Source organism: Saccostrea echinata, unplaced genomic scaffold (genome assembly GCF_033153115.1).
Source record: "Saccostrea echinata isolate AGI-Se365-2 ecotype Australia unplaced genomic scaffold, CSIRO_AGI_Sech_v1 ptg000036l, whole genome shotgun sequence".
In the NCBI taxonomy this organism is placed as follows: Eukaryota; Metazoa; Mollusca; class Bivalvia; order Ostreida; family Ostreidae; genus Saccostrea; species Saccostrea echinata.
Window position 1 is genome coordinate 9,566,482 of NW_026889785.1, and position 13,753 is coordinate 9,580,234.

A 13,753-nucleotide genomic window follows, 5' to 3' on the forward strand; every position below is an offset into this window, starting at 1 on the left:
AATATATTCGAGGTGTTTTTTCCGAGAGACCCGAGAAGATACGATTGTTTGTTATTTTCATGATTTTTTATAAAAATTTGTATCATCTGTCCTTAATAGATTTCAAAAACACAAAAATTAACAACAAAGAACTCGAGGAATATAATCAAACACAAAGTATTATCCAACAAACTTTAACTCCAGGAGCGATGAAGTTTTCACGTCAGCAATTCCCTACCAGCTTGCAGAATGCCCTCTGGTAGAGATTGTCTCGGTTGAATCACTCTCGGCAACTGCATTTAGGTAATGGAAGAGACATTTTTATCCCCTTGATTCCTTGACAGACATATTAAACGTCCTTATTGAAATTATTAAATACAATTTCTAGTGATTTTTAGAACATGAAAATAAATATTTGCCGAAAAAGGGATCTTTTAGAGTTTACTTTGCGTTATATTTTATATTTTAGTGTGCTGACTTTTAAAATTAAACTTAACTTCATTTCATTTGAAATAAAGTAGAATTGAAACAAAATAAATAACATTAAACCTGAATTTCCATAAATTGAATGCTTTAATTTAATGATAAACAGGTGAACTTATTGGATATCCCAAGCAATATAAAAAGCGAAGTCAGCTGTGTCTGCCCAGTCTTTCCGCTGCATACCTTTACAAATCTTATTGGCCTACTCGGTATTGACATCGGGATCGAAATGCTTTATTCAAAACGAAAGTAAAACAAGTAAAAATAAACGACTTCAAAATCTGGAATAAACCAATATTTATGCTGCTGATCTGAGTATATATACACGTAAAATAATTTTAAGATATACTTTACGAAACAGTTTCAAATGACACATCAAACGCTACATTAAATGAATTTATGCAATTTAATATTTACTTGCGCAGAACACACGTTTCATGATATTTGATGTTAACGAACCAGTTTACAAAACTTGAAACTCCAAGACAGTACTAAGCTTCTGCTTCAATATAGGATGATTTTTAAAAATTGAATCAGTATCAAAGGCCTTCATGTTTTAAGTTCAAATAACAAGTTTACCGGTATTGGGTGTTAAAATGGGGAATTCATAGTTTAATCAATATTGATTTTACTGAAACGAAATTAAAAGGAGTGAATTACTCAAAAACATCTTCCCAGGTGGTCACGCAAGTCGTTTGATCCCCAATTCAAACGATGCGGTAAGCCTGTAGGTGACCTAGACTACCCAGAATTCCAAAGTACGCAAGCGCATTTGAAGTTCTTCGTAAGAAAACTAGTCAGCCCGCGGGCTGACTAAAAAATACTGCTGCGGCCATAATACGCTTCACATCTCCATGTGTGAGGTACCCGATATATCGATAATAGATATTATCGAAAAATCTCGCGAGTCACGTGCCGAGACTTACAGACCCTATTTACCATTTACAACACCCCTGTTTCGGAATCCTGCTTGGCATGCATACCGTAGCAAGAGAGTTAAAGAACGACTTAACTCATATTTGTTTTAAAGGGTTTCGTCAGATTGCTCTAAAAGTATTCGATTTAACATCGGTAATTTTTAAACTATATAAACCCCTCAGCTTCTTCTTAACGCATGTTACAAGGTCCAAAGTTGCCTGAGTGCTTCTTTCCATCGACAATCAAATTTTAATCTTTTCACTTCCTCGACAATTTATGGAACAAAAATGTTAAGCAGTCACCCTGTTCAATTTCAAAGGAAAATGGTTTCATTTCCACCTCTCTCATTAATAGAAGCGTTGTTTCATCTATCTGATGAAAAAAACAAGGTATGAAATCGGTGTAATTCCTTTAAGCAAAGTGGCCATTTCAAATTTGAATAATAAATCTCATGAGTGCACAATTTTATCGATGTGTCAGTATTTCTTTTCAAGTTCAAATCAAAGTCATTTTAAACCGACCAATCACTATCTTGTTTTACGTCATGTTCATGTCATTGGGGCGTGGAGATCGGTCCTTCGGATAAGACTGTTCACACTGTAGTCCCGTGTCGCTGGTACGAAAAAGACCCCCTTTACATTCTTCTCAGAAAATGACCCACCATTCTGATTACACCAGATAGTTACATATTCTGAAAAAAATAGATAATACTAAATTTCATATTATCAAATTTGAAATTTTGTTATTTTTATATATTTTGTTGGCACACTAAGTACTACGTACTACTTTGAAATTTCTTGATTTTATCATTGTAATTCTGTAATCATCATTGAAGACATGTTACTGATGTCTGTACCCTTTAAGACGTCCATTTTGGAACTATCCAAAAACAGATCTCGGGTCCCCTTCTTTAGATTTGACTCCTTGACCCCTGCTAGATGCCAACTCATCCCAGTAGATTATGGCCTGTAGAAGTTTGGCCGTCAAAGTTAAGGCCTTTTTGTAGGATGGGTCTTTTTGACAGCATCTTAGGCCTTTCTCAGAGATTCTCTTTTCACTTTCAAGCTGTGATGAGCCAGGAGTTTTGTTACCTGCAATCAAAGTAAATTGCTCATTTCTGATATAACAGATTATTTCTAATGGGAAACAAATCTAACTCAGAAAATGGAAATCATTTTAAATTTGACATTTCATAAGGTATAAAAAAAAGTTTGACTCACATGGCTATCAGAATCCTCTGGTGTTGAGGCATGCTTTCTCGGAGATCTCCTTGGAGTAGCTGGCAGGGTATTTTGTTGTGAAATGATTGGAGATGTGGTGCTTTGAGGTGACATCAAGGTCATGTATTTTGTTGTGAAATGATTGGAGATCTGGTGCGTTAAGGTGACACCAAGGTCATGTTCTGGCAGTGTGACTGTGTTTAGCAGTGTATTTGTGTTCGGTACTGACTGAGTGACTGCGTTTTCATATGGAATTGTATTTGTGATATTCAATGGTTCTGAGTGTGTGTGTTCTGTGGTAAAATATTGTGGGTTGTCATCAAGCTCTGAGGTGTTGAAATGACATTATTATCCTGTAAAGTTGTAAGGTGTTGATATTGTGTGTTGCATGTTGTACTTTGCTTTGTTGGTGTTTTGAGTGTTGGTGTATTAAGTGATGCCTGTGGTGTTTGCACTGATATGTAAGTGTCATGTGTGGACCATGGGAGTGGCTGTGTGTAGTTTGTGTATGGAGTCCATGTTTGTGTAATCAAGGTAGGCATCCCGATCTCCTACTCCAAAGATTCAAATGATTTTCCTACCATCTGAACAAATAAGGAAAAGCAGAATGTTGAAATAGTCATATGCACACTCTGGACAACTGATATAGATATAGATATATATATATATATATATATATTAGGGATGGCAATCGAATACAGAATTGCTAATCGGTTAACCGAAAGACGTTCCGACCGATTAATCGTATCAAAATACACATTTTTAACTTATATTTTATTTTTTAAGGAAAGTCTAGTTATATACACAAGAAAATTGAAAAATTATATATTTTATTTCAATTTTGAACATGGTAGTTTATATGTTGATGACTTTGTTCCGTGTTACAAGTCTAAAAATATGAATTTTATTGAGCGGCGGTTACAATCATGTCTAAACAAAATTCAAAATTGGGCCGATACTAATGGTTTTAAATTTTCAATGAATAAAACCGCGTGTGTACATTTTTGTTTAAAGCGGAAAAGCCATGATGATCCGAATTTGCAATTAAATGGAAGTCCAATAAATGTAGTTAAAGAAATAAAGTTTTTAGGTGTCATTTTTGATAATAAACTCTCTTTTATTCCACACATAAATATTCTCAAAGAAAAATGTTTAAAGGCACTAGATCTTATTAAAGTAATAGCAAACACAAAATGGGGAGCTGATAAAAGTACTCTACTTAAACTCTATCGCTCTCTAGTAAGATCGAAATTAGACTATGGGTGTATTGTGCAGGGGCTGACAAATAGATTTTTTAGGCACTTGTCTAAGGGCAAGTGCATGGTCAATATTCACTTGTCCTACCTGAATTTTTGCTTGCCCCACCATCGTGACCATAAACTTATACTATATATATATATATATATATATATATATATATATATATATATATATATATATATATAATTTCAAAAAATAGGAAGATATTAAATATATATATTACATATATGTTATATATGTAATTATACTATAAGAATATAATGCAAGCCCCTGTGCCTAGCTTTATTCAGTTGTTTATTTGACTTATATGTGGATTTAATTTTTTTTAAGTCACTTAATTGCCCACGGGCAAGTGGTTGATAAAATTTCACTAGCTCAACCCTAAAATTCACTAGCCCCGGGCGTCGGGCAATTGGATTTGTCAGCCCCTGTTGTGTTTGGATCAGCTAGGACTTCCTATATAAAAGCTCTTGACGCAATCCACCATCAAGGTCTTAGATTGTGCTTGGGGGCTTTTAGAACTTCTCCTAAAGATAGTTTATATATATGTAGAGGCAAATGAACCACCTCTAGACTTTAGAAGAATTAAACTTGCTTTACAATATAGAATTAAATTAAAAGCAAATACCGATAATCCTGCTCATGACTGTGTTTTTCATCCACAAAATGCACATTTATATGATTAAAACAAGAAATGCATAAAACCACTTTTCCGATACAACAAACCATATAAGAGATTCCGAACTACCCTTGGATATTGTAAAACCTTCTACTCTTTCTGAAATACCACCATGGAAATTAATTAAACCAGTAGTGAATAAATTTTTATCAGACCTTAAGAAATCAGAAACAAGTCCTCTCATTTTTCAACAGAAATTAGCTGAAATAAAATCTAAACATCCTTCAAGAGAAATTTACACAGATGGTTCTAAAGACAGAGGCAGGGTTGCTGCTGCTGCAGTGGTCAAAAATGATGTTTTTTCTACACGACTTCCGAACGAAGCAACAATTTTTACGGCCGAAGCAAAAGCTATACAACTTGCTTTTGAATATATAAAAACTTCTAGTGAAAATTCATTTACAATATTTTCAGACTCGCTCTCATGTTTAGAGTCCATACACAATATGAACACAGATCACCCATACATATTGGATATATTGACTAAGTTCTATCATCTTACTCAACAAGGCAAAGAAGTCGAAGTTTGTTGGATTCCGAGTCACATTGGTATTTCGGGTAATAACAAGGCCGATAGTTCTGCAAAAACTGCTCTTCAATATGAAATTGTACCTTTTAAAATTCCTTACACTAATCTTAAGTACTTAGTGAAACTTTACGTAAATTCCCTTTGGCAAATATTTTGGGATTTTTGTGATAATAAACTTTATACCATACAAAACAAAGTTAATCAATCATCTGACTTTGGCCTGAAACGTCAGGACGAAGTCATTATTTCAAAAATAAGAATTGGACATTCAAGGTTTACCCATTCATATTTACTGAGCGGGGAACATCAACCTTAATGCATATCTTGTGACTGTGTAATAACTATAAACCATATACTTTTAGAATGTTCTGATTTTACGCCTTTTCGAAATAAACTTTTTAATGGCGTGCAAACAATGCATGATCTTTTTACAAATGTAAATCCTAGTGCAATTTTACAATACTTGCAAGAAACTGATTTTTACAATAAGATTTAAATGTAAATATTTTTATTAGCATTTTTGTAATTTTCAATTTAACTGTTTTTATTTTTAAATTCCAAGTCCGTCGGATGGGACGTAAAACGGTGCCCCGTGTCAAGGATTACGACCCCCTTGGCACGCTAAAGATCGTTTGTCTGGTTTTCGATAAAGAGAAGGCTCATTTGGGGCCGCCAAAGAAACCCCAAAACTCTCAAAACCGTTCATACAGTATTTAATTCATACCGCAGAAATATGGCTGAAATATTGCCGACTCGGCGTAAAACAACAATAATCAATCAATTTCGAACGGCAAGAAAAAATAAGGGAAACCATGAAACATCTCTTAAATATCGCAGAAATTGATATTGTTACAACACAAGGTCATTGTGCATTGTCACCATCAAACAGAAACTGAGTCTGAAATAATTTACAATGTTTGTTTGAAAATATAATTTATAGATAACTGGAAGGATAGACAGAGTAAGATACACATTGCAATTACTCACTTAACAGAACTCAACAAAGATTTAATTAATATCATACTTAAGACAAGCTGGGTAACGACATGGTATTTAAACAGCAATTAACACTTTGCAAAGTGACCAATTACCCCCAATAAATTCAATCTTGAGAGTCTTAATTAAATTATTTACCTCCAAATCAGCCTAATTAAACGTGGAAACGTCATACCTTATCAATATTCAGTGTTTTTAACATTGTAGATCGTGTTTTAAGGAAATTTCCACCCATTTTAATTTTTTTTTCGACTAACCGATTATAGATTTTCTAACCGATTACCATCGTTCCGACCGAGTAACCGGTTAACCGATTACAAATTGCCAAGCCTAATATATATATATATATATATATATATATATATATATATATATATATATATATATATATATATAATGTCTGATAATTGAATACACTACCTGGGAGTTCACACAGCTTTCAGACTGTCCAGACTTGAATTGTTTTACAACGACCTGCATGCAGTCCTGCACACTAGGTTTTTGCATTATTTCAGAGCTGAACTACGTCTGCTGGTGGAACTACTGTAGAGAATAAAATACAGTCATATACTTATTAGCATAATAATTATCAATAGTGTAAAGAGCATTATTACATGTATCATTTTACATTGTTATGTAAAACCATACAAATGAATTATTTACCAGGAATATTAGATCTTTCCAAGGGCCTGTCCTCTGGAACAGTTATGTCCAACTGGCTATTTCCTAAGTCTTGGTGACACAAAGCCCAAGTCGATGTTATAGGCGTGTCTCCATTTACAGCAAGTGATTGAGAGGATGTTTTCCCCGGGAGATCTCCAAATTGACTGCACAAAGAAAATGCTAATATTCCTTTGGTAGCTAATGACTCGACATTACTTTCTGCCTTTTTCTCTTGTTTGTCTTGTATCCCGGTGAGCTTGAGATATAAGATACTACAGAGTCTCACACATCTGTTTCGTATTTGGATATTTTACTTGAAAAAAACGTTAAAGGTAATCTAACAACCAAGCTTTATGATAAAAAATGATTGACTAAATGATAGATTGTATTTGCTGACAAGGTCATTGTATCGACCATAGAACTTACAAAAGGATGACTTTAAACGAGACTGTTGATATTCGTCCTTCTTCAACTTGTTTTCAATAACTTAACTCGTTTTGAAATTGTTCATACATAGAACATGCTCTTCCGTATCGAATCAACTGAGAGATATAAACTCCGTATGCAGGTGACAAGGGTATATTGTTGCATAAGTAAGGAAAGTTGACGATTGAAAAGTTAGTCATCACGTTTATCATAAATGTTCCCATTCAATATATGAAATGTTAAAAAAAATCAAAATATAACTTGTTTTATGCTTTTTAACTTCGATCTGAAGTAAACCTCAAACAAAAACATGCTTGTTTGACTACTATGTGCAGTTTTTATCATTCTAATTTACTATAAATGTTTTTTTCCGGCCTTGAGAAAAATGTCTTTAATTTTTTTCCCAATTCAAAGGGAAGGGTGGTAGTTTAATAAAATAAACATTACAGGACATCTCTATATGAGTGAAAAAGTTCCGAATGTAAAACAACATACAATCAATCGTCATCTTCTACACCAGCACATGTAGGAAGTCTTCAGACTGAACAGCTGCTAAATGGCGCGTCACATCCAATCATCTTCTGCATGAGCTTTGGTAATCTACATTTGTAAATGCAAGGCACATCCACAATAGTTACTTTCTTGCGGTTTAGCTTTGCCTTGGTCTCTATTCTAGGGAGTGTATTGAAGTACTCTTTTTCTAGACAATGCACCAAATGAGGTCGTAAATATAATTTATCGAACTTCCCGATAATAACTGTAGCAAAACTGTATGGCAAACAAAAACAGTCAACACTATTAATATGCGGTTGAAACTGCGGACGTTGATATGATAGAAATCGCTGCCTTACATGCTTGCAGCTGACTCTGTAGTGATGGCGTGACATTACTATTTGACATTTAATCAAGAACATAAATCTGTCCCTCTAACTTCACAGATGACACCGAGAGATATGAAGGTCACATAGAGTGGGCAGATACTATCCTAACCGGAAAACCAGAAACATTATTGTACATTTTATTAGCGATAGAGTCAGAGTTTATTGAAACAAAAGAAATTTTAAAATCCTACAACCAAAATCCGACAATAAAAACGGTCCAATCTACATAATGAAGCTCTGACGTCCAGACGGGGAGAACTAAAATGAGAAAAATTAGAACAGCTGCCGGGCGTACGATGGACGCATTTATGCCGGACACTGTGGAACACGAGGGAAGAAAATAATAATCAACACATGAGAGAACCTCGAGAGTTTTTAGGATGACAACGAAGACGAACAAATCTTTGCTTCGACGCCAATATCATAAACAAGATCGTAATATTGTGTTTACAAACGTCTCCACATGTTTGCGTCTCTCAGACATTGGAACGTCGTCCAATCAGCGTTTACGTACTTTCGTTTTCATTTGTCAGATCAGCGTTACGGATGTCTCAAGCATACGTACAGTAACTTTATGTTCAAATTTATTTGTATATTAATATGTTTGTTACACTGTCCTCAAACTGATCTACAGATGTATATTTGGATGTTATTCGTGCTGAATAATCGGAAAAATTTCATAATCGATAATCAATCAAGATTGGAGAAGCTTATTCGATCAATGATCGATTTAATTGGTAATTCAAAAATTTAAATACAAAATTCAATTTCTTTCTAGCTTTTATTATTTATGGAACAAACCAATAATAAAATTATATCAAGTTTATTCTGAAGTCAACTTTTTGTTGTATAAATAATAAAGCAATAGAGAAAAACATGTTTGAATAGATCAAAAGTTCAACACATTGAACAAGTAACACTGCAACAGATAGTAAAGCAAGCGAATAATCTACCAATACTTGATGGTTTTGTTTAAAAAAAATTAGCAGATCCACATTGCTGTGGCTAAGTCTGCATCTTTTGTTAGAAACAATTTGTCCCCCACGGCTGAAGACCCTCTCGGACGACACAGAGGAAGAGGGAATAGCCAGTAGAGAGTCTTGGAAAAAAGAGCATTCTTTTTCACCACTCTAAGACCGTTAAATTTTGATCCATTTCTTCAATCTGACAGCCTAAATATCTTTATATTTCATGTTCTGCGACACTTCCTACATCCACACTCTCTCCAATACATACAACGTCCTCCAACCAGTCATCATTTAATTTTTTTTTCCGTTCTGTTCGACTCGTTCTCAGTAATTTGGAAGTGGTGGAACATCAGTATCTTTCTCTGCTCCTTCAGGTTCCTCTGTGTTGTTTTTCTCTTTTTTCAGGTACAAAGTCCAATCCTTTTGTAAAAAGATTCAGCAAACAACCCACGAGAGAAATAACCTCTGACTTTGTTCTTTTAGTCATTTCTGCTTGCATCTTTTGTTTAATTTTTTTTGAATCCTCATCCGATATCTCAGTTACCTGAAAGTTTTGTAACAATTGGAAGGACTTTGTGCATGGTGAGATGTTGATCTGCACAAACTATTGTGGTAGTTTTTTCAAACGATACAAAAATGTTTACCAAATTTTCAACTATGGTCAATTCATCAAAATTGAAAACAGAGCTCTTGAGAGTTGCGTTGGCGTGTTTAGGCAAGGGTGGATCATTAGCCAAGGCCATAAGAACTGGTGCTTATTTAAGGAGACGCTGTAGCATATACAGGGTAGAATTCCACCTTGTTTCCACATCAATCGAAAGCATGTGACCCACTTTACTGTCGCTGAGGAGTAGCTTCTGTTCATCATGCAGCATAGATGTCATGCTACTGGATTTATGAAAAAAAAACTACCAGTGTTCTAGCCGTCCATAATACTCTGCTAATCTCAGGAAATAAAAGAGAATTTTTCACAACCAGATTTATCCTGTGGCCATAGCATCCAAATCTATTCCAACCCAACAATTCGTAACCGTTTTGTTCATTCGCAGCGTTGTCTGACGTTGCTGTTGGTACTGGAAGGGACCAACTATCATGAGTATTTTAAGTTTGTTTGCTATATTTTGCGAAGTGTGACTCCCTGCACAAGTTTTACTGTTCCGAAAACAACACTTTGTAGGCACCAGTCATTTTCAATTAAATGTCAAGTCGTTGTAATAAGATTCTGTATTTAAGCTTGCCCAGCCATCATGTGTTATGGAAATGTCTGAGGAAAGCTTCAAACGGCTTTTTAGTTTGTCTTGACATAACTGCTTAAAAGTCTTACTTACATGCATCTATTATCTCAAACTTTACTTATATTCTATTTTTATAGTATTTTATAGTTCTATTTGAAATGAATTTATTTATTTAAAAAATAGGTTTTATTTCTTAAAATATTTATTAAAAAATGTGCAATCTTTTTCTTACTTTTTCCTATCTTATAACCTATTTATGAAAAATATTTAACAATCAAGACTGTGATATAACTCTAAAATTCTAATATTTTTATATTTTCTCATACCTAGGGTCTAAGAGTTCCACAAAGCCCTGAAGTAGATATAATCAATGATGCTCACTGGTAAAACCTTGCCAATGATCGACTTATTCAATACATCATCAATTGTTGACTGCCTTTGTGGACTTATTTTTCCGACAGGTTTGTTAGATTTGACAAAGCTATCAAGACGAGATCTAGACTTGATGTCCACCAAGACAAAATCATCGATTTGAAATTGCTTGGTGATATTTGTCTGTCCACAGGCCTTTCCTATAATGACCTAAAATGATATATTTAAAAATACAGGCTTGTAATGAAGTTTTGTTTTTAAATGTCTAATGAAATATGTATATATTGCTGATATTTATTTACCTGATGTATTGGGGCATCTTCATCTTCGTTAAAATAAAAAAACGCTCGAGTCATCTTGGAAATTTGGTTCTGAAATTAAAATATATATATATATATATTTGAAAAAAAAAAATAGTCCAAGCTTATAATTATTATACATACCTGCTTTAGAGCCCAGGATTTCCTGAAGGAACCACACTGTGTCATTTGCTAGAAAAGAACAGAGTAGCTATGTAAACACCATTTAAAAATTAATAATATTAATAATAATTTTTACAGGCTACTAAATATTGTGCCTGTAAACATTTACTATAGGAAAATAAATACCGTTTTCGTCATAATTTTCAAAGAAAAACTACCATCACTTTTTAACTTCGTCTTTTGCGAAAAACCTGATATCCCCCTCCTACCTATCCATGTTGTTAGCAATCTTGGAATTTAAGTCCCCTTGAACAATATCTGGTGTGTTCTTGACCTTAGTTTTAAGAAATTACTCGCCAGTATCATTCAAAGTCTGAAAAATTCAGATACGTTTTAGTGCTTGGATATGATCTGTATATATATCCTTATGTTATACTTTGAGTTTTGTTTGTGTGTTTAAAAGAGAATTGATAGAAAAACCTCGAAATTGTTGTCAAATGCGAATATCAAAGTTATTAACAGGGAACATCTCTGAATCACAATCAATAAATACTTTCTAAAATAAACTTCATCTCTAATTTTACGATGCGTACTTTATCTTAGTCCACTCTTTCCAATAAAGGTTTGCCCTGCCATGTTCATCGTTGATTACTTTGAAGACGTGTGGCTTGGATTGTCACCGGATAGTTTAATTGTATATCAACCTATTACAAAGTCCACAATAGGCAGAAGATATTTTAAACTGAGAGAGCATTGTTATATACTTCATCACATGATCAAGTTTGAGCCAATTAGAGATGGTACATTAGCTTTTGAAGTTTATCAAGTCCAGACATACTGGTTAAAATAAGCTATTTGGTACACATCTAACATCTCTTACTCATTCTTTTCCGACTTCTATTCTCACAATGTTAATTGAGGTTTTTCCCATAACTTTGGAGGAATACTATAGAAATAAACCTTAAATAGATTGTACTCGGCCACTGTCATGCCCTTGGTTTTTCCTGTTATTAAAACTTGGTCGAACTCTTTCCCTGGCAGATTTATTTCCAATAACATAGGTTCAGAATCCCTTATCTCCTGCGTCACTAATGAGATGCAGATGCCTTGGGTTATGCCCTTATCTCTGATGCCCGTATGATGCGGACAAACATTATCTTGTACGATCATAACAATGGCGAGTACTAGTAAGTTTCAGGCAATCAAATTAACAGAAGATGATGTTCCTGGTGCAAAATTGATTTATCCAGAGGTTGAAAATCACTCTGTTGTACAATTAAGAAGATCGCTACTTTGCAGAGGAGTTAAAACATCTGGAAATAAGTGTGATCTAGTGCAGAGGTAACATAAACTTTCTTTGTTTACATTATCAAGATATTTTCTGCTTGTATTCACTTCTTAAAAATCCTTTTCATTAGCTTTTATATAGTTGTGTTTTTTTAAATCAATGAATATGAATGATTTTATTTCATATCTTAAAAATGAACACACTAGCTTCTAGTACATGATTATTATACATGCATGACTAACTGAGTTTTAAACCAGATTTTCATTACTTTGCAGAGTAAAAGACTGCATTTCATCTGGAAACACGGACATACGTGTTAGTGTTGATGCTGGAAAATGGATGGACATGAAGGCATCAGATCTTAAAGCATCAACTTCAGATGATGCATCATCAAGCAACCCAAAAATTCCCCTAGTTTGTTGGAAAATTTTCCCATCTACAAACTTGCCACAATATTTCAATGAAGGTCATATTCATCATTATATAATTGAAAGTGTGCAGTAAGTAGACCAGCCTGGAAATGATTCTGGAGATGAAATTGATGACCTACATACATCAAAACCCTTAAAAAAAGGAAAACAATATTTCAAGAGTGGGCATGTCTGCAACTTGAAGGACTTTAAGTCAGGGAATGTTTATTTCCTGAAGGCCTCTGTAATGGCATCGTACAGAATTAAGACATCCCACAATGTCACAGTTGCAATGTCTGCAGAAACTGGTTTTGTGCAGGATGCTTCATGCACATGCATGGCTTCATCAATGGGAAGGTGTAGTCATGTTGCAGCTGTGCTATTTGCCCTTCTGGACTATTGTCAACAATATGGCCATGAACCTGCTGCATGTACCTCAAAAAGTGTGAGTGGAATGTTGGTAGGAAGAAAAGAAAAAATCCACAAAAATTTACAGAATCTAAGTATTCCGGAATTAAACAGAAGAAGATTGATGAACTGATCTCATATGACCCCCGACCACCAACATATCAGACTGATGACAATCCCGATGTTGAAGAAAACACATTTTGGCAGGAACTACAGTATCAAAACTGTTTCAGTAGTATGTGGGCCACACTTTCGAAATATAATTATGAAGATTATGACATAGATGACGAGCATGCAGAAGAGCTGAGGAATAAACGCAAGTTGCTTTTGGAAAATCTTTCGCTGTCCTTAGACACAGATACCACGGAAATTATATCTTCTCAGCGGTGTGATGAGTGGAACTGTCATCGACGTGTCCGAATTACAGCTTCAAAATCAAAGACAGTGGCTACACTTAAGGAGGAGAAGGACCTTGAGCTGAAAAAATACTTGTCATTCAATTTTTTTCATATTTTGTGTATTTCTAATTAAGTATGTCCCACATATCTTAAAGCAGTTATATCATTAGGTTTCTTACCTTATTTTGGAGATATTGATTGACAAATACTATGCCCTA

At 34.3% G+C, this 13,753-nt stretch overlaps 1 protein-coding gene and 1 pseudogene across 1 annotated transcript; one reads left to right on the forward strand and one right to left on the reverse strand.

The window, feature by feature from the left end:
• Positions 1 to 1,928: 1,928 nt before the first annotated feature.
• On the reverse strand, positions 1,929 to 11,097 carry LOC133200001 (uncharacterized; annotated as a pseudogene).
• Positions 11,098 to 12,087: 990 nt separating this feature from the next.
• Positions 12,088 to 12,845, forward strand: LOC133199758 (uncharacterized). Its single transcript, XM_061335611.1, has 2 exons — positions 12,088 to 12,372; positions 12,595 to 12,845. Exons 1-2 carry the CDS (start codon positions 12,206 to 12,208, stop codon positions 12,821 to 12,823), a joined length of 396 nt encoding a protein of 131 aa, XP_061191595.1. The 5' UTR covers positions 12,088 to 12,205; the 3' UTR covers positions 12,824 to 12,845.
• The last annotated feature ends 908 nt before the right edge of the window (positions 12,846 to 13,753 follow it).

Coding starts and splice junctions, on each gene's coding strand:
- LOC133199758 (XM_061335611.1), top strand. CDS start 12,206: ATGGCGAGTACTAGTAAGTTTCAGGCAATCAAATTAACAGAAGATGAT. Junction 12,373..12,594: donor AAGTGTGATCTAGTGCAGAG/GTAACATAAACT, acceptor ATTACTTTGCAG/AGTAAAAGACTGCATTTCAT.